The sequence below is a fragment of the Saccostrea cucullata genome, unplaced genomic scaffold, assembly GCF_032062105.1.
Source record: "Saccostrea cucullata isolate Sc308-1 unplaced genomic scaffold, CSIRO_AGI_Scuc_v1 ctg73, whole genome shotgun sequence".
NCBI lineage: Eukaryota > Metazoa > Mollusca > Bivalvia > Ostreida > Ostreidae > Saccostrea > Saccostrea cuccullata.
In genome coordinates, this window is record NW_026930974.1 from 236,102 (window position 1) to 260,425 (window position 24,324).

The following is a 24,324-nucleotide window of genomic DNA, read 5'->3' on the forward strand; positions in this document are numbered from 1 at the left end:
AATGTAGGGAAGATCCAGGCGACATATTCAAGAAAAAATCTCAATACATATCTAGATCCCCTACTAATAAAACATACAAATACTTGGTTCCAGAAACATATTTAGTTTAAGCAATTTTAAAGGATACTTTTTTTAAATTGAAGGATGCTTAATGTTGTTTATAATTGTGTATTTTAGATGTGGCTTCTGCCTGGTTGGATACCCTACTAGATGTCATTGATCTCCTACCCAAAGAAGTCATCAAAAAAGAGGTCAGTTTATACCCCCTACCTCCCCCATCCCCCACTCCGCTTTTTCAAGTCCTAGCTAGACCTCCCAGTTGAATGTTTAGTACTTCAAACCCAGGGAGTCTTTAAAATCAATGTCTCTTTATAACATATCATAGTAGCACATTAAAAAATACTTTATTCATAAAATTTAATATCAGACCTGTAGAAACTGCAGGGGTTGTGTCTTTTCAGAGGCACACTAGGAAATAACATTTATTTTTAAAAGCCAGTATAAAAAAACTAATAAAACTTTTATATTGCATGATAAAGGATTCTGTTCAAAGCAATTATATAAAACTTTATGTAAGAAGTTGTTTGTGGTTGATGTGTGAAAGTCTTTTTACAGAACTTTAAATATTTTACTGTTGTTTTATTGCAGATTCTGGGGTCCGCCATTGCCAAGGGACAACTGGCGCAGTCAGTCCAGTCTAGATTAGCCTGCTGTCGAATTTTGGGCAAAATATCCACCAAATTTGAACCATTTGTGTAGGTGACATTTTTTTTAAAACAAAAAAATTTCTTGTGTTTTTTTTTTTTGTCTGAATTTGAACCATTCTTATAGGTGACAACTTGAAAAAAAAAATTCTTGTGTTTGTTCTTTTGTCTGATGTGTGCACAAGGTGCATTAAGAGGTACTTGTACAAGGTGCAAGTATGCACTATTCTTTTATGTCAATACCTTAAGTAAACATGTTTATTCAGAAAATCAGAAATGATTGGGCAACAGGCAATAGCTACATGTATAAGTACCCTCTCCATACCAAAAAAATAAAGTCATGTCTTGAGATAAAGACCAATAATTCTAAATCAGTCAATCCTATTGAATTGATAAGTAGCATATTATTCGGTCCCCCAACTTGTTTCAAGATAGCATTTTTAATACATTATTCATAACTTCTGTTATCAGTGTTGAGTATATGAGTTATGAATTAGGGTAGCATATGCTTTTATTAATAAAGCTTTATTTGAATTTCAGAATCATCGTCCGTCGTTCGTCGTCCGTCGTGTGTTAACATTTCAACATTTTCAGCTTCTTCTCTGAAACCACTGAACCAATTTCAACCAAATTTGGTATACAGCATCTATGGGTGAAGGGGAACATAAATTGTGAATTTCATGGTCCCTGCCCCCCTGGGGCCTGGGGGGTGGGGCCAAAATGCAAAAATTATATAATCTTTAAAAATCTATCTCCTTAACTCCTGGACATCAAGCAGGCTAACTGTTGACATGAATGTATTGAGCATTGAGTCCTCTACCAAAATTGTGAAATTCATGGCCTCAGGGTCAGGGGTTCTAGTGCTAGGGCGGGGATATATAGATTATATAGTGAAAATGCATTGTTTCTTTAAAAATCTTCTTCTCTGCTCCTGGGTATTAAATAAACTAACTTAATACATAGTTATGATAAATTCTTCCAAAACTATATGACCCCAGGGTCAGGGTTCTGGTGTTTAAATATCATATAAATTATAAAAATGCAATATTCTTTGTAAATCTTCTTCTCCACTTCTGGGTATTAAATTAACTAACTAAGTACATAGTTATGATGAGCAAGAGTGCCTCTTCCAATATTGTAATTTTATGACCCCGGGGTCAGGGGTTCTGGTGTTAGGATGGGACTCTATTGATTATATAGTGAAAAGGCATTTATTCTTTGAAAATCTTCATCCACTTCTGGGTATTAAATTAACTAAAAGCACATAGTTATGATGAGCAAGAGTTTCTTCCAAAATTTTTAATTTTATGGCCCCATAGGGGTTCTAGTGCTAGGGAGAGGCTATATAGATTATATAGTGAAAATACATTAATTCTTTGAAAATGCTCCTGGGTTTTATGCCAATGATCCAAGTATATATATTTATGATGAAGAAAGGTGCATCTAGCAAAATGATTATTTTTTATGCCCCCCCCCCATCCCTGGGGGGGGGGGTGTTACATAGTCTAAAAATAATTAATGCTTTGAAATCTGTTCTTTGGTATTAATCAACAATTTTATGATAAAATTTTGAAGTATATGGCCCCAGGATCTGTGGTTCCTTTGGGGTGAGGTGCAAAACTGGTTATAAAGTGGAAGTACATTTTCTCTTTGTTACTCTGATCAACCTCTGGGTATTAATTAATAGAGTAAGCATGCTAAATTTATAATTATGATAAGCAATGGTGCCTCTTTCAAAATTATGAATTGTAAATTTCATGGCCTCTTGTTTAAAACACAAACCAGAGTTATTTGTTTGAAAGTTGTTACACGATACTCAGGTGACCTATGAGGCCCGTGGGCCTCTTGTATTAATAAAGCTTTATTTGAATTTCAGAATCAAGAAGGAGATTCTGCCGGTCGTGCAGTCCCTGTGTCAGGACGTGGATTACGAGGTCCGGGGCTGCATGTGTCGACAGCTAGACTGCGTCGCCAGGGGGCTAGGGTCTGTATCAATAACGCAAAAAGTATATATAACATAAAACTATATTGACAGGAGGCTAGGGTCTGTATAAATTAAACACCCAAATTATGAAAACTATATTGCCAGGGGGTTTGGGTTTGTATAAATAACATTAAAATTATATATTAGAAAAACCATATCAAGTCTGTATAAATAACACCCAAATTATTTATCATTTAAAAACTATAACTATATCACCGGGGGAGGGGGGGTGTTCTGTATAAATAACACTCAAATTTTATATCATATTATATCATGGGGGAGAGGCTAGGGTTGTATAAATAACACCCAAATTATAAATTGATGCATTGATGCGATGAAACAAAACTTGCAATTTCAAAAAAATATTGTTTTATTGAACATTTGTAACAGGGTTCTTAATCTAATTGATAGGTGTTATGCAGATTTTTAGTTTTATGACATGACTGTTTATCATGTAACATCATCTTGTGTAAATATTCCAGCCAGAAAAGTTAATAAAGGTAGAAGATAATTAATATCTGTTGGCTCCATTGTGTTACACAATACAAGGTAGAATTTTACTGCTACCAGGCAAACTGCACAATGCTATATGTGAATCAATACATCAGTGGATCACTTTGTATTCAAAAGTTATTGAAAAGTCTTCACATGTTTCAAAACTCATTGTGAGATGTTGCTATAAGCAGTGGTTTTTGCATGAATGTTCATAAAATGTCTCTATATATTGCTTTCTGTTGTGATAAAAAAAAATTGTTTGAAGATCAAAAAAAAAAAATTTTTTTTTAAAGTAAAAGCAATGCAGTTTTTATCTTGAAAAAAAAGTCATATATAAAATATCAGTTGTTTTCAATTACTTCAATTGACCAAGACAATTTTTATGCCAGCACCATTATGAATACCAGCTTGTGACTCTGTTGGCTGATAATTTTGTACAAAGGACATTAAAATTATGTCATAGATATATAATTCTTCCTGTATTGGTTTTGTGAAATAAAAGAAAAATAAGGGAAAGAAATATGATAGTCACACAAATTATATATGATTTTACAACAGTTGCAATATTACAAGGACAATTTTTGCATGATAAAATGACCTCTGACTCCTACTCTATATACAGTGTGTGCTGGATGCAGGTAAGATGACCAGTCTGTGTGCTGCAGGTAAGATGACCAGTCTGTGTGCTGGATGCAGGTAAGATGACCAGTCTGTGTGCTGGACGCAGGTAAGATGACCAGTCTGTGTGCTTATTGCAGATGACCAGTCAATGTGCTGAACTGAGTATGGATGACCAGTCAATGTGCTGGATTGAGTATAGATGACCAGTCAATATCCTGGACTCAGATAAGATGACCAGTCAATGTGCTTGATTTAGATATAGATGACCAGTCAGTGTGCTTGATTTAGTATAGATGACCAGTCTAAATTGGAATGATTTTATCCTAAAAAGAACTTTAATAATTTTTTTCAGCTGAATTACATGTAATTTTAGGGATACCCTATTCTCTTGGAACATTTTTGTGAACTGTGAATGAATTCTTTTTATTCAGAAACTTGTGGTACCACAATAATCCCTCTTGTGTGTAAGATCTGTCAGCAGGCAGTGCAGGCTGAAGACGCCACATTACCCGTGGTAGCCACTCAGCTGGGCAAGTTGTGTCATGGAATTTCAGGTGAGTGGGGATTGACAAAAAAAAAATCTACAGTCCATTCTGGTTTTACCATCAGGGAACTAATAATAAAACATTTTAATAAAAGTGAAAGTATTTTGGATTTCACCATGAAAGGATTGAAATAACAGTATAATTATCAAAAAAAAAAGAAAGCATTTTGAGAGTAAAAAAAATACTTATGACAGCAATAAAATTTTATATACTGTATACAGTGTTGTTTTCACCCTTTTACACAAGTTTGCTAACTATTTTGGCCCGTTTTAAATTCACCCATTCACAGTCCTTTTTAAGACATTATACTGTGTTCTTTGATTTCGCCCCATTTTAAAATTCGCCCAAATGTGACAAGGGCAAATGGGGGGAAAATAAAACGGAGGTGAAAATTTCCCTGTATATAATAATTTCAAACCTGTTGATATTGTTTGCAGATAATTTGACAGAGGAACAGAAGCAGTGGTTTATAGACTACTATAAGAAGCTTTGTCATGTGGGTTTAGAAAAGAACAAGGCAAGTAGTAGAGTGACCACGCCCGTAAGTGAAAAGGATCGCAATAAAGTAAGTCATCCGTGTTATACGAGTGCTTGGGAGCGGCTAATCTCTTACCCCTGGGGATCATGCATGGAGCAACAACTTCTTGTATTAAAGACAGATATATTCCCCGACATGATAAAATGAAATAAAAAAATAAATTTTCTTTGTAAACGTATATCATCTCAGATTTTTATGCCATAGTCATTGGAAATCTTATCTAAAGTTCAGTTGTTGTTCTGTGAAAAGTTCCATATTTTCCTTTATTTTGATTGATGTGTTTTCCATCCATACCTTTTCCCTATTACACCCATATTGATATTTTTTTTTTTAGAGTAAAATTCCAGAAAACTTGTAGTTTGATTCTTAACATTAAAACACTGATCACCTACATGTAAACACCCAGTTTAATTTCCCCCTATGCTTATCAAAAAATGGTTTGAATTAACCTGAGATGGCTGAGTGAATTCTTTTAATAAACCACCATCTTTTTTATTGACTGATGAAATTTGACCGTGTTTGAGTGTCTCCCTTCCCCCACCCCTCCCCAACCATGCTTGATCCCCCCACACTTACAGCTACAAGAGGTAATGGGTTTGTACTTAACACTTAGTTTATATATCAGCTTCTTAATACTCTATGTAGACTTAGCTAATGAATAAAGTGGTACAAGGGTAAAGTGTGACATCACTCACTTAATGATGGCTGTATCTGAAAAAAAGAACCTATACCTTTCCATTATATATCAATAAATAACTCAACAGCTCTCAGTAATAGGTATTATCTAAATGATAACCAATTCCAATAAACATGTATATAAATATAATAACTTTCAACAAGTCTCCAGTAAAAAGTAATATTTATAATCACATAAAATTACTACTTTCTAATTTGATTTCTTTAAAAGTATTACCTTCTGTCAAATTAATTTGAATATATATATATATATTAAAAAAGTACATTTATACTTATATAGTAACTGATATATCTGTATCTTATAGAAGTAGTTTATATAAGCTAGAAATGAAGCATATAAATGGATTTTCTGGTAATCTGATTCAGACTAATAAATTTTTCCACAGGATGCTTTATGTCTGTTTCTGATTGTGAGATCTAATTTTACAGGAATCAGACTTGCCCGATATCTTTGAGCTGGAAGACAAATTGGTGGAGTGTAGAAAAAACAGTGCATTTAATTTCCCTGTAAGTTTTCTTTTGATTATTCGCATTGCTGCCTATGTTCATGATTAATATATCTTTGATTTTCTTCGTTGGAGGGCAATCCATTTATTCAGGGAAAGAAAGGAAATTAAAACTAGAAGTGATATGCAAAGAACACTAAATGATGTTCAACTCTTCTGCCAACTGAAATGTATTTTGGTAATTTTCTCACAAAAAAAAGAAAATTTCAATTAAAGCAGAATTACATCCCTTAGGAGAGGGTCAATGCTCCTCAAATAAGCTGGTATTGAGAATATAAGGGAGACTACTCTTGATTTAAAGAAATAAGGGAGATCTATCTTGTTTTGCATGATGTACGTATCATTTAAAAAAAAAGTTTGATTTATTGATTGTTCTTCATGTTGTTTCCAGGCAATGGTTTTATTTACTGGTGCAAAACAGTTCAAGGCTGACCTTCATGTGACCTTTAGTCATCTCTGTAAGGATCCCCACTTCATAGTTCGGAAAACTATCTCAAGCGGTTTTCACGAAGTAAGTCAACAGTACATCAACATTTTACAAATTCTACTACATGCAAGTGCACTCTTACAAAATTTTATGTACTGTTTACGGGATTATTTTCGCCCTGCATTATTTTCTGCCTTTCACCCTTGATAACAATTTTGCCCTGGTTTAAATTCACCCAGTCACAGTTTTGTTTAAAAGAAATTATACTGTTTTCTTTGAATTCGCCCCTTTTTAAATTTATCCAACTGAGGTTAGGTTGAAAGGAGTGAAAATAAAACTGGGGCAAAAATTTCCCTGTATACAGTAATCATTTTGGACCTGATCAGAAAGTGCTGTTTTATTCAGAGATATCAGATAAAGGCTTACCTGCGGTATCATTTGTATTTGTTTTCTGAGACTTTATTTCTTAAATGATTCTCTACAGGTATGTAAGCTGCTAGGAAACAACGCACAACTGATTCAGTCAGATTTAGTGGCCTTGCTGAAGGATGACTCAATAGACGTGAGTTTGATCATCAGTGGTGTCTTCTTATGTTTTAAATTCTGCATTATTCCAAAAATTTTAAGCACAAGCTTTCTACAATTAAAATTAATTATAATTAATTGTTTTTTTTTGTTGTAAATCTCCATCATTGTAAATATGAACAAATTTTCACCCCTTTGTGTTCCTCTCTTAATCATTGTGGAATTATATCTGAGGATTTCAGTTTGGTAATGAACTTATTTAAATTTTTAGGTCACCTGAGTAACTCAGGTGACCTATTGCTATCCGTTTTCGTCCGTCGTCGTCCGTCGTGTGTCGTGTGTTAACATTTGAACATTTTCAGCTTCTTCTCTGCAACCACTGAACCAATTTCAACCAAATTTGGTGTACAGCATCTATGGGTGGAGGGGAACAAAAATTGTGAATTTCATGGTCCCCGCCCCCCTGGGGCCTGAGGGGTGGGGCCAAAACCACTAAAATTAATGAAATCTTTAAAAATCTTCTTCTTTACTCCTGGTCATCAAGCAGGCAAACTATTGGCATGAATGTAATGAGCATTGAGTCCTCTACCAAAATTGTGAAATTCATGGCCCCAGGGTCAGGGGTTCTAGTGCTAGGGTGGGGCTCTATAGATTATAAAGTGAAAATGCATTATTTCTTTGAAAATCTTCTTCTCTGCTCCTGGGTATTAAATACACTAACTAAGCACATAGTTATGATGAGCAAGAGTGCCTCTTCCAGATTTGTGAATTTCATGGCCCCAGGGTCCGGGGTTCTGGTGTTAGGGCGGGGCTGTATAGATTATATAGTGAAAATGCATTATTTCTTTGAAAATCTTCTTCTCTGCTCCTGGGTATTTAATAAACAAATTAAGCACATAGTTATGATGAGCAAGAGTGCCTCTTCCAGATTTGTGAATTTTATGGCACCAGGGTCAGGGGTTCTGGTGTTAGGGTGGGGCTCTATAGATAATGTAGTGAAAATGCATTATTTCTTTGAAAATCTTCTTCTCTGCTCCTGGGTATTAGATAAACTAACTAAGCACATAGTTATGATGAGCAAGAGTGCCTTTTCCAGATTTGTCAATTTTATGGCCCCAGGGTCAGGGGTTCTGGTGTTAGGGCGGGGCTCTATAGATAATATAGTGAAAATGCATTATTTCTTTGAAAATCTTCTTCTCTGCTCCTGGGTATTAAATGCACTAAATAAGCACATAGTTATGATGAGCAAGAGTGCCTTTTCCAAAATTGTGAAATTTATGGCCCCAGGGTCAGGGGTTCTGGTGTTAGGGCGGGGCTCTATAGATTATGTAGTGAAAATGCATTATTTCTTTGAAAATCTTCTTCTCTGCTCCTGGGTATTATATTAACTAAATAAGCACATAGTTATGATGAGCAAGATTGCCTCTTCCAGATTTGTGAATTTTATGGCCCCAGGGTCAGGGGTTCTGGTGTTAGGGCGGGGCTCTATTGATTATATAGTAAAAATACATTTATTCTTTGTAAATATTTTTCTTTGCTCTGGGTTTTAAGCCAATGATCCAAGTATATATATATTTATGATGAAGAAAGGTGCATCTAGCAAAGTGGTTTTTAATGCCCCCAGGGTCAAAGTGGGGGGGGGGGGTACATAGCCTGAAAATAAATTAATGCTTTGAAATCTGCTCTTTGGTATTAATCAACCATTTTATGATAAAATTTGCAAAATTTTGAAATATATGGCCCTGGGTCAGTGGTTCCTTTGGGGTGAGGTGCACAACTGGTTATAAAGTGGAAGTGCATTTTCTCTTTGTTACTCTGATCTACCTCTGGGTATTAAGTAAATAGAGTAAGCATGCTAAGTTAATAATTATGATAAGCAATGGTGCCTCTTTCAAAATTGTAAATTGTGAATTTCATGGCCTCCGGTTTAAACACGAACCAAATTTAATTGTTTGAAAGTTGTTGCACAATACTCAGGTGACCTATAAGGCCCGTGGGCCTCTTGTTTAATTCACAGGTACTAAAAGGTGTAGTGAGCAATATGCCGGCCATTCTAGATTGTTACATGACCAGTGGCAGCAATCACACAGTGAATGAGTCTAAAGTAAGAGGGACAACTCTGATTAAATAATTTGTATTCAACTTTTCCTGAGGGAGTTCTCTCCCTTAGACCACTAGCTCTACATTTCAGATCTAATATCCTATTTGTTTTATTTTCAGTCTGGCCCCCTTTCCGATATCATTCCAGCCTTTCTGGCGTCCGAGAATGTGATTTTTTCCTCCAATAACTGGAGATTACAGCAGGAGCTGATGGAGAGCATGGCTTGCCTGATAAGGTGTTACTCCAGTGAAAACCTCTACAACAAAGTCATTCCAATCCTGAAACAAAAGCTCTGCAAAGCTGTAAGATTTCTGTTTTCTCGAGAATTATCAGAAACCAAGATATTTAACTAGTTATAATCTTATATGGTAGGCATTGAATATTCTTTATGATATTTGTCTTGTCCAGAATTAATCAGACTGGACGTATAATTTGTGTATCTTTTGAAAATGTAACTGCAGTCTTTGAAACTGATCCTTTTGGTTGAGGGATGGTGATTTAAGTGTATGTTGTTTTGTTTTCAGAGGGCACTGCCAGTCAAGATAGCAGCTGCTAGCTCTTTATTGAAATTGACAAGGAAGGTGAAGAAACGTGAACAAAGAGAAGAAATATTTCACGTCTTAATTCAAGGTTAGAAATTAGATCCTTTGTAACAGTATTCACTGAGAAGTATGAGTGTTTTACTCAGAATAATGAATTTAAAATTCTTTCTTATGATGATTCTATGATGAACATGTATTTTTCATTTTTTTTCCTTTTATAAGTCTTGGTTTTAGAAAAGTTAAACGATTCAATTATTTTTACTTGAAAGTAAAGAGAAAATGAGAAGAGATGGACATTTTATAATGCTGTTTTTTTTTTTTTAAATTTTGCTGATCACCTTAACATAGATTTTTTTCCGATGATTTTTTTTCAGACTTTTGCCATGCCAGGAAGTGTTATCTTAGAAGTGTGTTTGTGGACATCTGTAGTGTTGTGATAGAACTGTACTCCAAGAAATTCTTCAAGGAAACTTTCTTTGAATATCTTTTGGAATTACACACTGACAGTGTGCCAAATATAAGACTACGTTTGTGTTCAATTTTACCTGACTTAAAACGTTTACTAATCCTTCCAACTGACCGAGGACTCTTACAGCAATTAGACGCTTGTGTTCGCAAATTATTAGTTTCTGAAAAGGACAAGGACGTGTCTGATGCTATTCAAAATGCTGTGGAGGAGTTAGACAAAATTCACATTCCAATGCAATCTGTAAGTCAAGATTTTTACAGTGATTTAGGTGTAATCATATTTCAGTGCCTTTTTTCATAAAAGTAACATTTTCTTCGTCTGTTATTTATAAGAAACATGTTTTCAAATATATTGGAAGGATCAAGACAAGATAATTAGACACTAGCCTAGAATTATCAGTAAATGTTAGTTTGATTCTTTTAGATGACAAGAAGAAACTTCTTTGAACAAGATTTTGAAGATCAAAAGAAAGAGGAGGAAGAAAAAATACTGTTGGAGAATGTAAGTGATTGCCATGGGCCTGAGATAGAGAAAGAAATGCTAATCACCAAGAAATTGTGTCTACATGTAAAAACTATATATTCACTAAATTGCATTCAATTGATTATAAAGATTTAAGACAGAATATTCCTTTAAGGTGTAGCACCCATCATCCTATGCTTATTTGCTGTATCTATATAATGATTTGTTTTCACTGTAGGAGGAGAGAGAACTGAAGAAGGAGGAGGAAGCGGCGGAAAAGAAGAAGGGAGACAAACGCAATCTAGTGTCCGCTAAAAAGGGCTCGGAAAACGGATCCTCCAGTAAAATACCTGCCCCACGGAAAGGTACGGGCCCTGACTAACAGGGCGGAATTAGCTAATAATCATGTGACATTTCTGCGTATACTTTATTTCAGCATTTTAAACACTGATGCTGTTTTCAGGTTCTCGAGCTGGCTTATCGGGCTCAAATTCCACTACAAAGAGTAAGAATCCTTTTTTGACCTAGTTTTTCCTTATGTATACCTGCTGTATGTTTCTCTATTTCGCACTAATCATCAGTATTCCTGTATTTACCTTCGAAATCCAAAGAGGTTTTTTCAAGAACATGTGCACTTGTAATTGAATCCTTTTCTTGCACAGCTATTGTTTTAGTAGAGGTGAACATGTAAAAAAAAGTATTAGTCTTCCCTATTTCTCCTTGATTGATTTTGTTTGATACAAAAAGTTTTTGGACCCTTGTTTATTATTTTATGTATTGTCACTTCCTTTTTCCCTTGGCACACTTGCACACTATATGCATGCAGTTTTTTTTGGTAAGCACTTGAACTCTTTCTTTTCTATGAATTGTCTTATCATTTGAAAACTGGCAATATTTTATTGAAGACAAGCTTTGCTTGCATTTTGTTTTTTTTTTTTCTAAGAGAAAGCTTCTTGTAATGAGGTTTTGTGTTTTTGACAGAGTTTTTATATCCGTCACATATTGCAACAGAAGGTAATTAAATCAATTCCAGGGGCTTGCTGAATTTGTATATCTGCTTTTGCATATCAGGAAATCTTAAGCCTCATTTTGACTTGTTCATATTCTATGTATCTATTCTCATAGACACAAGAGGAGCAATTTTCTACTTTTGGTGTAAACTTGTTTTTTAATTTATTTGTGGTATATACTGTTATAAGCACTTTACTTTTAATATGAGAGAGGTCATATCTAGATTGTGTATGTTAACACTTTGGTGAGAGGGAACTTTATTATATGTATGTATAAAATGAATTGATACACAATATACTTTTTCAGGCAATTGTTATAGAAAATTAGTATACTTTTTAAAAATATCTAATGTATTTTGATAACTTTATATAATAGGATTTTGATAGGGATATTTTCCTTTTTTAGTTGCACTATAGTTGAATTCAGACATATAACCAGTTACTTTTTTTGTATGAAGATTTCCAAACAGAAGTTTGAGGACAATTTTTGAAATAGCATAGTGTGTAATTTATGTACTTCACAGAATTAGGATGTCCTAGTTTTCCACTTATAGATTTAATAGTAGAACAAAATTAGATAGAGTTTGCCCTTTGTAAGTTACACAAAAGAATGTTTTTTTCCAGTTTCTTTTTTTTCTTTTGATGTGTTTTTATAACTGTAGCAAAATAAGGAAGTAATATAACCTAGACTTATATTATCTGGAAAATCTCTGATCAATAGCGGTTTGAGGTTTTCTATTAATCTTCTGAATTTCCTGATGAATATTTTTTTTCTGTCTGCTTTTAAATCCACATCAAGCCATTTAATTAATCCAGAGCAGACAATTTACAGACAAATAGCCTGTACATTGTATTAGATTTGGAATTGCGGAGTACATGTAGATGTATCTAATGATGATGAATGAAGGGGGGTTATACATCACAAAAAGATTAATCTTAAGACAATTTTCAGCTTACCAATGAAAATGCATGATGAGAATGATATAGAACTGAAAGTAATCTTGTAATTTTAATAGATTTTATTAAATTAGAAATGTGCAATAATGCATTTGCATGTAGCATTTTCTCTTGATGATAATAGTCACAATGTGAATTTTTTTAAAGTGATGGGTATAATTTAATATTGTTCAATCACATGATATTCCGTACCAGTACACCTGACCTTGTGTAACAATCTGATGTTTATTTCTATTCAAGATGAGAATAAACCAGTCACGCCCAACACAAAGGGGACGGGAACCAGTAATAATAGACTGGTCAAATCTAAATCCATCAATTGTATTTCTCAAATTCCAAGGCGAGGTAAAAATAATAAGCATGTGCATCCCCATAACACGTCTGAAACATTGACAAAAACCTAGCAGATGCCTCCCCTTTTACCAAATTGTGCATTACAAGTAATATTTGTGATTATTTTTTGTAGATTCTGAAGATCTAGGTTAATAGAGCATGCTTTTTTCATGATAAAAAATGAGAGCATGCAATTTATTTCTCTCTAATGCTTTTGCTTATAGATTCTATTTTTTTTCTATAACAGTTAGGAGAAAATATAGGATTTTTCTTAGACATGTTAGAAATTTAATAATGAAATACATTAGGAAACCATGAAGCACAATGTGAAACACTGATGTCCCTGTATAGCATTCAAATCGCTAAGGTTATAATTTTTCAAAAGTAGATCAAACTCTAAGGTCAAGGTCTTAAGGGACTAATATTTAAGTATCCAAAGAAAAGTCTTGTCATAAGAAATTTACTTATGAAATAAGGAAACCATTGTATCATGCAGCTGTCAAGTGTTTAGAAGTTATGTCACCAAAGGTCATTTTAAAAAAATAGGTCAAACTCAAATGTCAAGGCCAAGAGATCAAAAATGCTGATTTTATCATACAGAATACAAATTGTGGACAAAGAGTAAAATAGACAGACCAAAAATTATATACTCCTGAGTCTTTCCTATTGGGGTAAAAAAATACCCAATACAAAATGTATGACTTTTAGAATTGTATGCACATAGTCATTAGTAATTTTTAATTTTTGTTTATATCATAGCTTAAGTTTAATTTCCTCCTTTACTTTAACTTTTGATATATAGCTTGCTGACCAACTCAACAGAAAGAACAGGGTGTTTTATGACCTAAATCTTTATTTTGTATCTTAATGCATTTAAGATTTCTGATTGACATTCATTTTCTACCTTAATTTTAAAAGTATTTATGTACTTTTTTCTTGCAGCATGTCAAATGCAAAATGTCTTATCAGGTTTAATTTTATGATTTGGAGGTTTTTCTATAATTTTAATGCTGTCATAAATACAGATACTGCAATATTTTTTGTTGAAATATATTTATATTAATTTCTTATAGTTTAGCTAGTTTTTAAGATGTTGGGGATTTTTTGAATTATGTATTTACAGTTATAAAAAGAAATGTATTTAAGACCTATTCATATGACAAGATGTAAATTTCACTAAGACCAATTATAATATATGGAAGCCATGATGTTTTTGAAGACTTTTAATGCATGAGATGAGTTAATGGTCTAGGCCATCCTAAATAATTGGGTGTTGTGCTGTTTCTATACATAAATCTCTATATACATATCTTTCTTACCTTTCAATTTGGTCTACAGATAGCAAGGAGTTGTCCAAGACTAAGATCGTATCATCATCCCCCTCCCCCGGGAAGACGCCAGGTCAGTATGTCTGTCAGTGTCGTTTCGTGGCTGTCGTAGCATTTCATTGACTGTCCCGTCTACGTTTTCCATTTATAATATTACAGACCCCATTTCTGTTGACTTTCATCTTGTTTTCATCTGTGTCTGTCAATTTATCCCAAGGATAATTTCTGTCCATTCATATGGATTTACTAATGCCCCAGTGTTTTATATTGGAAACTCCTTTGTATGGATTACTAATGCCGAATTGTTTTATATTGGAAACTCCTTTGTATGTAATGTGATTTGTCTCATACTGGAGCAGTTTACCAGAAAAAAAATGTCCTGCCTTGTTTTAAAATCCACTTATCTTTCTAATTCCCTTCTCATTATCTATACAATATCCCACATGTTCAACCAGAAGATATTTTTTTCAGCATTTTATTCCACTTTTATAAATTCTCATCCCATTCCCATTTGAAGGCAATAAAGCTCAGGTGAACAGTAACACATCCAAACTGCCATCAAGAGACTCGAACGTAAACAAAAAGGGAGTCTCGTCTCCTAAACTCTCCCGACTGCCTCTGTACAACTCCAACCCAAATCTCCACCAGGGACGGCCATCTTCTCCCTCCCTCATCCCCATCAAAGGTGAGGTCAGGAGATCAAGCATTAAGTGAAGCATTGTACAGCGTTGTGCAGCATGAATTTTTGTGTTTTTGAAGGCTAGAGGTATTTGTTTTGGTGAAGGGGCATTGTGTCATATATTGTGGGCATGTTCTATTAATTTGGTCTTCTTCTTTTTCATTTCTTCTCAGATATTTCATTGAAACATGATCTTTGTATAGTTGTATTGTCTTTGTTAAATGTTGATGGTGGCTGAATGGGTTGTGTTGCAGAGCTTGGTGTAACTGTATGCATTGTGGTGCCAGTATTAACAAACAGTGTTTAACAGCTAGGTGTTTTAATAATTCTGTATTGAAGCATTGATATTTTGATTCTTTTGCTTAGAGCATGTATCTGACCTGATTTTCCAGGAGAATGAATTCCGAAGAGGACAGACTTTGCTGCTTATCTTTAAACGTTGAATTAATCATTCTAGTTTTCTACTGTCTTGATTCATTCTGTTGCATCAGTCTGAAAACTTGCATTGTTGAATTCTTGTTTTTTGCCCCCCTCTCTAGAATCATATTTTTAGCTGGGCTAAATGAGCATGTTCTATAGAGCCAGCAGACATTTAGACTAATTCTAAACAGACTGCTGAATGTGTTGAAGAGATTAAACTCGGATTATGGTCATCCTTCCTAAATTATGTTTCTCTCTTTTTTCAACATATTTTTTTTTTTACTATTTTAACATATCTTACATACATGTATACATCTATGTTGTATTTTGATGCCTGCATACTAGTAACTTTGTGTGATTTAAATGGAAGTGGGGGTTTTATTTGTTGTTGAAATATGCAGATTTTTTTGCTGTTCTTTATTTTATGCATAAAATTTACTTTTCAGAAAGAAGGTAAAAAAATGTTTTTCCTAACATTTCAGAGTACTGTACAATTTTTTGGATTCTTCTGTTTCTTTATTGTGTTTGCCAGGAAAGAAAACAATATCTGTAAACTTAAAGGTTCATAAGCCCTCTGCTCACTCATATAAAATGTTGCTTGAACCTTAATGATTTTTCAAAAGAAATGTATTTTATAAGTAAAATTCAAACAGTGAAAGCATAGCTTGTTGGGCAAAAAAAAAAAGACATTTCAACTTGGTGAATTTATAAAGGAATAAAAGACATTTATGTCATTTAGAGTTATCTTTCTTATCAGTGTATCAATGAACCTTAACTTGAATTCACTTTATTTTTGTTTTTTAGCCTCCACCACTAGTACCACCAACAAGACGAGTAAGACTCGTGGGAGTGGGATCCCCGCCCCTGGGAGCGCGGGATTAAGGTGAGTTTCTAGAGATCTTCTGTCGTAATTGTGCGCTGTGTCCTCTAAACTTTTGTGTTGTTTTTTGGCTAAACAGCACAAGGAAAGTATTAAAGTCTTCTGACTCTATTCTATGGCCTTAAAAGGAGAGATTTGATTTATTCTCTCGCCTCGTAATTTTTTTTCGTAAATCCTTTTTTTAAATTTTAACAGGTCATATATCTGGATATTTCATTTTTTTATTTTAAATTTCAATCTTCCTCATACTTTTTAATATTTAACAAGAGCTGTTTCTTTATCTCTGAAATCTAATTTTCAAATATCTAATAGTATATAAAATTATTAAACATTCAAAATGGAGCATTTAGGACACCTGGATATTACATATACCTCCCTATGAAGTCTCCCATAGATGGAAATGCTAGCTCTTTTATGAGACTTAAAACTATAGTTTTTTGTACTTTATCTATAGTAATTATTGTAAATTAAAGCTAGAGATTATATTATGATCAATTTGAAATTGAAAAGAGCTGCTATACAAATATAAAGTTAGGCTACAGTATCACTGAGTTAAAAAAAAAATCAAGAAATAATCTTTAAACATAACTATGACTATTGCTTTCAAGATGGACTATGTTGAAATTAAAAGACTGATTTGAGCCAAGAAATTTTGTAATCATGCAGTGCAAGAATTCATAAATATATAGACTTGTATCTATAAGAATTGCAGTGCATTAACAAGCATGGGGCTTGAAAGTGAAAATTAATGCAAGCCTAAAATTCATCCTACATGTAATATTTATTCATTGCCCTGATATAAAGAACGTTAAATTATTTAATGAAGGAAAATAGAAAACAGGATGTAAAATGTTGGGAGGGGGGGGGGGGGGGTAGAAGCCTAATTTTATAAGAAAGCTCCTGCACCTGTACTGCCAGTGCGTGTGTGTGTCTGATGTTTTAGTAGCTCCACAATTTGTGTGTTTGTTGGTGTTTCAGACGAGCCTCTGTGCCCACTATCTCTACCCACAGAAGAGGATCTATAGGGGGTCAGCTTAGCACCGGTAGTTACAAACGCTTTCAATCTGTTGGCTTGGCTAGCTTGTAGCGCAGCTGACTTTTTCAGCTTTTTATTTTTCTTTTTTGCAGTTTTCCGCAGGACCTAAAGCCATTTTTTTATTTTTAGAAAATTGAGTTTCAATTGGTTAATAGTTCGAGTTTATCATACTATATTGCATTCATCTTGCAAAATTTCATTGTATTCACCAATTGCTCATTTATAGCATCTGCTCATATAAGATATATAAATTATATAAAATTATGCAATAATTGTATAGAAAACATATTTTTATATAGTTATGTGTATATATTTATATATTGTTTAAAGCTAGATTTATGTGTATAAAGCACTTACATAGTTTGTAATTGAAACTCACTTTTAAGTGTGAATATTTTAAAAAATTAAGAGTGATTTTAACATACTGTATGGTACATATGCCCTCGCACCAGAAGCACTGGCACCTTATAACATCTCTCTTCCTCATAACTTGAAATGAATATAATGAACACAATTTATATCACAAGTAACTTCACATGAGCATTAAATTGCTGTATTGGTGGATAAAATAAAAATTTTCCCCTGTTTAGATAGAATGCACTTTGTTGGTTTCAGAGGATATTTATTGCCATATATGAGTTTATTGAAAATTATGTCGAAATGGTGTTTACACCTTGATATAAATGCTCAAATTGTTTAATTTACATTTTATGTCAATGCAGTAGTTAAAATTTTACTTCCTGCATATCATACACATATTTCATTATGGATCAGCTCATTTGCATAATATGCCACTTTAGACCATAGAAGTGTGCAATAAACTTGTAATTAATTAATTAATCAAATTGTCTTGACTAACGTAAAACAACTTCTGGTATTTTGTTTTTGACTTGCTTGGGCATCAAAATTTTGAAGCTTATTTATGCAGGATCTGTATTACTAAGGTTAAATTTTTTAAAACATTATCAGAAAATAATGGATGAATTGCTCCTAAGTCTGATTTGATTCAAATTAAATCAATTTCAATTTAAATTGATGATGATTTCTACTAAAAAAGCTTGTTTTTTAATTAAGGTTTGATTTGATTTTTGATGTTGAAGTTTGGATTTTTTTTTTGACATAATGATTAAACTTATTAACTTGTCCTTCCTTCCATTGCACTGCCCTGGTCATTTGCCCCAGTTGATACTTAACATAACGAGAGTTTTAATTAGAATCCCGTTGTTTTAATTTGGTTTATTTACTGACACCATTATCATAGTCCTGCTCCCCACAGATAGAATTCAAAACATTGTATTAAATGATTAATGATTCTGTCCTCAGCATAAATCACGTTCAAAGGTTACGGCATTACATGTGTTAATCATAATTTTTTTTAGCTGTTTTTTATTTAATATTTACACAATAGTGAAATCAGAAGGGGATTCCCCTCTCATTAATATTAAAACAAGATGAGTGTTTCAGCTTTGAAAAAAAAAATAATACCACATAATTTGATTCATATTGATATGCAGATTTTATGGCACAAGTTGTTGTTTTGAGAAGAGTAATTGATTGCAAATGTAATTTAATGTACGTATTGATGTTATTTGACGTTTTGATTTATGGGATGTTCCTGATTTTTTTTTTTTGACAGAGGTGACTCCAAAAGCAAAAGGCAGTAATGGTGCATTGACTCCGTCCATTAAGTAGGTGTCAGGTTTCTTCAGAACTCTTAATTATTTGCATTTATAAAGTTGTTTTTTCCCTTTCGGTTATGATGAATTTAAAAAAAAAATCACATACTTTGAAGAACGAAAATATTGGGCATTATTTATATACACTACAGATCAACTTGATTAATCTCAAACTTATATGACAGGACTTTTGACTAAACTTTGAGATACGGATTTGTTTAGGATATTGCAGTTGATCCAAACTCAAAGAAAAATTAAGTCTTGTACTTTGACTCATATTTGACATATTCCACTAAAGTTTATTTAATTAGTGATATTGTAATCCTTGGCTATATATTTATCATATTGACCTAAAAAAAAAATAAAAGCAATAAGGCCATAATAAATAAATTGCTAGATTCTCATCCGAATTTTTTTTAAAATCGGGGCGGGCGGGCGGCTTTTATTTTATATTTTTTATTTTTTTCAATTTTGCAGATTTCTTATTGACCTAGTCAATCGGTGTAATTTTATCTACAATACCAGAATAAAAGTCATAGTAAAGGTTCCATTATCTCTTACTTCACATCATCACCAATCTTTTAAACCAATGACCCTTATTTAAAATATATACGCGTGTATTACAGCAATTACCATCTTTTCAGCTGTCAAAATCATGTTGACATTCGCGGGATAAAACGAAAGTATGATAGATGAATACCGATCCCGATCAGAATTAAGACAAAGAAAAACATAAATTAAAAAAAATCGAGGCGGGGGTTTAAAATCGGGGCGGGCGGGGATGAGAATCTAGGAATATTTTTATTATGGCCTAATTGTTTAATATTGATTATAAAAATCATGTTCAAGCTGTATTTAGAATATTCAAACTAATTTTTTTATTTTACAGAGAGAGGAAAAAATCACGATAATCTGGTGCAGTATGGGAGCATCTGCATCAAGATGAATCATGGGAAACGTATTGTTTCCATAGTGACTGTGATAGAACCAATCAGATTTCACCTGACATTTGTGTATTATATTGATCCTGTTAAGTTTATTGCCTATACTGCTGAAAAACACTGTCAGGTTTTGTTTTGATAAAAAGGAGAAAGTTAGAATAAAGACAGCTTCTAAATCGAGACATCAGCCATTGAAATCATTACTGTTAGCTGATGATGGTGGCAAATCATTATGATGGACAAGCACCACTTGAAAAGTGCCTGGCGGTATAAGTACACGTATATGTCATCCAAGATGTGCAAGACTGGAAAACATTCCATTCTTTTTTTTTTTGTTATTTTCATAATTTATAGTCATATTAGCAAAAAATGATCACAAGTATAAATCAAAATCCTGTGATGTATTCATGTTGATTTTGTACTGAAAAACTGTTGCAGGATTTTTTTTGAAGACACTAGGGCTGTATCAGTTGAAATAAATGGAACATAGATGAACTTTGAAATGGCTGATATTCAGGTACAAAACTGAGTCATTCCAGTAATTTAAAGCTAATTAAAATTGACAAAAGTGCCTAGATTGTTGAAAATTTTAGTAAATTTCAGTGAAGATATAATATTGCAATCATATAAAATTACTATGTAGGTTATTTGTCTCCATGTATGTTGCTACATGTATCAGCAGGTTTTCTGGGTGCAATCATTAGATGAAAGTTATAAATCCAGAAATACATGTATAAAGAATTAATTAATTTATATGTAATATAATTAATGTAAAGTAAATGGCAGAGATAGTTACAAAAACCATATTGTTTTGTTACATGAAAATGAAGTTTAAATTTATTTTTTAGTAGAGCTAGATTGTAAAAATGCATTAAAAAAAATTAATTCTCCAAATTTTCATTCCATTATTCTGAAGATTTTTCTGTACCACAATTTGATTGTTTTAAACAGTGTTGAGAGGTGAATGTTTAGTAATGTTGATGTATTAGTGTTATTGTTGAATGAAAAATTTTGTGCAATTGGAAATGAAGCAGACATAATTCCATGTGTATGTGTGTGTTTTACACAGTATTTTTTTTTCTAGTGTTACATGTTGAAAGACTGTGTTATATAATGAAAGGGAGTTTATTTTTGTTGATTAAGAAACCTAGATGTGCCTGTTGTGTATGAAATTTTAAATATTTTTACTCTTTAAAGTTGAGATCATTTTTAATTCTTTAAAAGAAAGTTATGATATGGTACAATAGCTCACTTTAGAAGCCCATATATTAATTTATACCCTGGCACCCACATTTAATTTTAGTACTATAGATACTCTCTTCTTTTGCTAACACTACAGTATTTTGAAAATAAAAATTGCACTATGGACAGCTAGTAGAAAAAAGGTCTTGTTATACATTTTTATACATGTAACAATTCACTGTTAAACAATTTAATCTATATATATTTATAGCTAATGCATACCTCGGACATTCTTTCATATGAACAAGGTCTGTGTTTATGCAGTGCTTTAGTTACATCTGATGCAATAAAAACCTGAAGAGATTGTTCCAAGTTTTAATTAGTACCAATCATGTTACAATGTTTTATCAAAAGCACTGATAGTTCAAAGGTCAACAGGAAGTAAAAGTTACAAAGAATCATTGAATTGCCTCCCTTTAGCAAAAATAAAATGTTTTGACTTTTTAAGGGAAAGTATGTAAAAGTGGTAGACAAGCAGACTATCTGATGTCAAATTTTCCTTGTTAATTGGGTTTGTTGATTTTTATTTTTGAAATTATGCTAGTAATAAATTTTGAATTCAGGATTTTCCTTCAATAGTCTTGCCGTACATAAAATAATTTTAAAGAATTAAGTTACATGATTGTATAATCCTTTGGGTCATGGCAAGGTCTTTTTTTACTTTTGATAAAATTATAATTTTGAAGAAAAATAATGCAAAATAATTTTACTGTTTCTTTCCTTGACAACATGTGATAAACAGACCATGACACATTTTCATCAAAGTTGTATTTCCTGTTTTTGACGTTGATAATTTGCAATTGACTAAAACCTTGTTGTAGTCAATGTCTGTGTAGAACTGCTGGTATTGTACAAATTAAATCACTTATAGAACTGTTTCTTTACTGTTGTAAAATGTACTTGCAGTTAAACTAGTTCAAAATATTAATATTTTGAAATTAAGAAATGAACCACTAGAATTTCCTCTGTATTACTTATCTGGTTAAATTTTGATAGAGCTGGTAGAATTTATACACCAGATTCAGCTGTGATTTCTGTTGCATTATTTGTGGAGAAGACATAGGTGCTTCAGACCTTGTGGTTATACTGATATCATCACATTACAATGCAATATTATTAAATGACTCAACTGATCGACTTTTGTTTTCATTTTCTGTGTCCAGGAATGAAGTTTGCCAAAAAGTTAGCTTATTTAAAATAAAATGATTAGAAGAAAAATCCATGAAATAATGCACTGGATCTTTGGAAGATTGTTGTGCACTTCAATATGCAAAAAAATTGACATTTTGTACTTTGTGTCAAATGTAGCATATGACATTATAATCCTTAATTAAATTTAAATTTTCAGGCTGTTTGACTTTGAAAGTGATTGTTATCTTTTGTAATAGTTCCCACCTGAAATGAACACTTTTATATGCATGTGAATTATTTGTAATTCACAAAATTTGGTAAATTGGCTGTAAAATCTTTCCATATGACTATAAAGTTCGGGATCTGTTCATGCAGGTGGTAATTAGGTGTGTAACTCCTTGTGAGTCCACGCTGGGGATCCTTGTGATCATATTCAGCTCTTGTTTCCTAATTAAACATTGATCAGGTTAAAGCAGAAGTAATTAAGACTTGTTCTGATGAACATCTCCACATCAATCGTGTTCTGCAAAGACTACACCCAACACCTGTGTCAAGCAACCACTTCTGAAAGATAAAATATAGACACTTGTACCAACATTACAAAAAAGACCTTTTCAGCAGTCAGTATACATTATAAAGCATTGAAAATTGTTTATATAAATCCAATCAGGACTGATTTTTAATTAAAAAGGCAAGGGTTAATGAAATCAGCGGCAATGACTTGTAATATTCCAAATGCTCAATATCTTTTTTATTGGACAATAAACTGTCATCTTTGACAAATGTACATAGATAATTGATGGTTTGGAATGTCTCCGCACAAGTTCAAGAACGCGGCATCTTTAAATAATTTATTCTGGTGATGTTTGTTCCAAACACGAAGACACACGGTCTGGTTGCTATAAGTAACGGGAGACTGGAAGGTCACGTGACCGTACCATTTTATGACAACACCAGCTGGGGATATCGGTGTTTGTTAATTACAAGGAAATTGTAATTATTGACAGAAAAGTGCATAAACCTTGTTAGAAGAATTTAGACAACAAAAATAACATTTACATACCATTCGAATTAGCAAATTTCCGGTGCGTTGTCAGGTTTTCCGTCAGTTAGTGACTATAATTTTGATAACTGGAATTTTACAAAAAAGAGAAATCAATGGAAATTTCAATATAAAGACAAACTGTAGGATTTGTGAATTAAAAGTTTAATATATACATGATATATTCCTAATTATAATTTTATTATTTATGTACAGGGATAGATCGAGACTCATTGTTTCCCACTTACATTTAGAAAATAAGGAAAATCCATATTACCATATTAAAAAATGCTCTTCACTGATCAGAATAGCCTTGGGATGCAAAGTCCAGTATACCTTGTAGATAATTAAAGATTCAGTTTGTATAGAAATATTCCATTCAGTGCAGCTGGTATGAAGACTTAAAAACTCTCCATCACAAAAGAAATGTGAAATTTCGACCACATATTTCAATAAATACTCAACCATATATTGAGGAAATCTATTTTTTGTATATTTGTTTGTCCTTCGAGAATTTTGCACCCATACTGAGACACCCACCACTCGCCGGTGGAGAGCTTTACTCAATGCATTTTTGACCTTTGGGCAGTAAGAGACCTTTGTATTGTGTGTACCAGAAGCTACTGCGATAATGGACATTGGTTTGTACGATCTCATCCGATGGACCGGTCTCGACATCCCGCAATGGAATTGAAACCTATGACCCAAATGCTGGTAACATCATAATCAATCAAGTATTTTACTTGTTAATGTAATATTCCCTTAAATTTTTGTTGGATAACTAATCAGCTGCTTGTTATTTTTTTCCCCCTAAAACTAAACTTTTGCTGTAAATTTTTACTCATTTGACAAACAAGAGAAATCGTTTCTTTTCGATATTTCTTATACCCAAACTAGTCATTCTATTTAAAAAAACACTTATGTAACATGACTTTTATTTCCTTTTTCCATCAAACAAAATGATATTCAATTTGGAACACCTCCCTTGACACATTTAGCATTTATTTTTGTTATTAAAGGAACAATAAGCAATG

General features: G+C 32.8%; 1 protein-coding gene across 1 annotated transcript in view; it reads left to right on the forward strand.

Moving 5' to 3' along the window:
• Positions 1-22,251, forward strand: part of LOC134230823 (serine/threonine-protein phosphatase 4 regulatory subunit 4-like) — a 41,551-nt gene extending 19,300 nt beyond the window's left edge. The window contains exons 5-29 of the mRNA XM_062712680.1: positions 178-251; positions 649-755; positions 2,581-2,710; positions 3,806-3,879; positions 4,228-4,358; positions 4,787-4,914; positions 6,013-6,090; positions 6,481-6,600; positions 7,001-7,078; positions 9,059-9,145; positions 9,262-9,444; positions 9,667-9,772; positions 10,059-10,393; positions 10,577-10,654; positions 10,854-10,980; positions 11,079-11,120; positions 11,597-11,629; positions 12,823-12,927; positions 13,049-13,063; positions 14,254-14,316; positions 14,761-14,928; positions 16,147-16,225; positions 17,201-17,265; positions 18,895-18,946; positions 19,824-22,251. Coding sequence (XP_062568664.1) covers positions 178-251; positions 649-755; positions 2,581-2,710; positions 3,806-3,879; positions 4,228-4,358; positions 4,787-4,914; positions 6,013-6,090; positions 6,481-6,600; positions 7,001-7,078; positions 9,059-9,145; positions 9,262-9,444; positions 9,667-9,772; positions 10,059-10,393; positions 10,577-10,654; positions 10,854-10,980; positions 11,079-11,120; positions 11,597-11,629; positions 12,823-12,927; positions 13,049-13,063; positions 14,254-14,316; positions 14,761-14,928; positions 16,147-16,225; positions 17,201-17,265; positions 18,895-18,946; positions 19,824-19,845 — 2,480 coding nt within the window. The 3' untranslated portion in view covers positions 19,846-22,251. The remainder of the gene's footprint in view (positions 1-177; positions 252-648; positions 756-2,580; positions 2,711-3,805; positions 3,880-4,227; positions 4,359-4,786; positions 4,915-6,012; positions 6,091-6,480; positions 6,601-7,000; positions 7,079-9,058; positions 9,146-9,261; positions 9,445-9,666; positions 9,773-10,058; positions 10,394-10,576; positions 10,655-10,853; positions 10,981-11,078; positions 11,121-11,596; positions 11,630-12,822; positions 12,928-13,048; positions 13,064-14,253; positions 14,317-14,760; positions 14,929-16,146; positions 16,226-17,200; positions 17,266-18,894; positions 18,947-19,823) is intronic.
• The last annotated feature ends 2,073 nt before the right edge of the window (positions 22,252-24,324 follow it).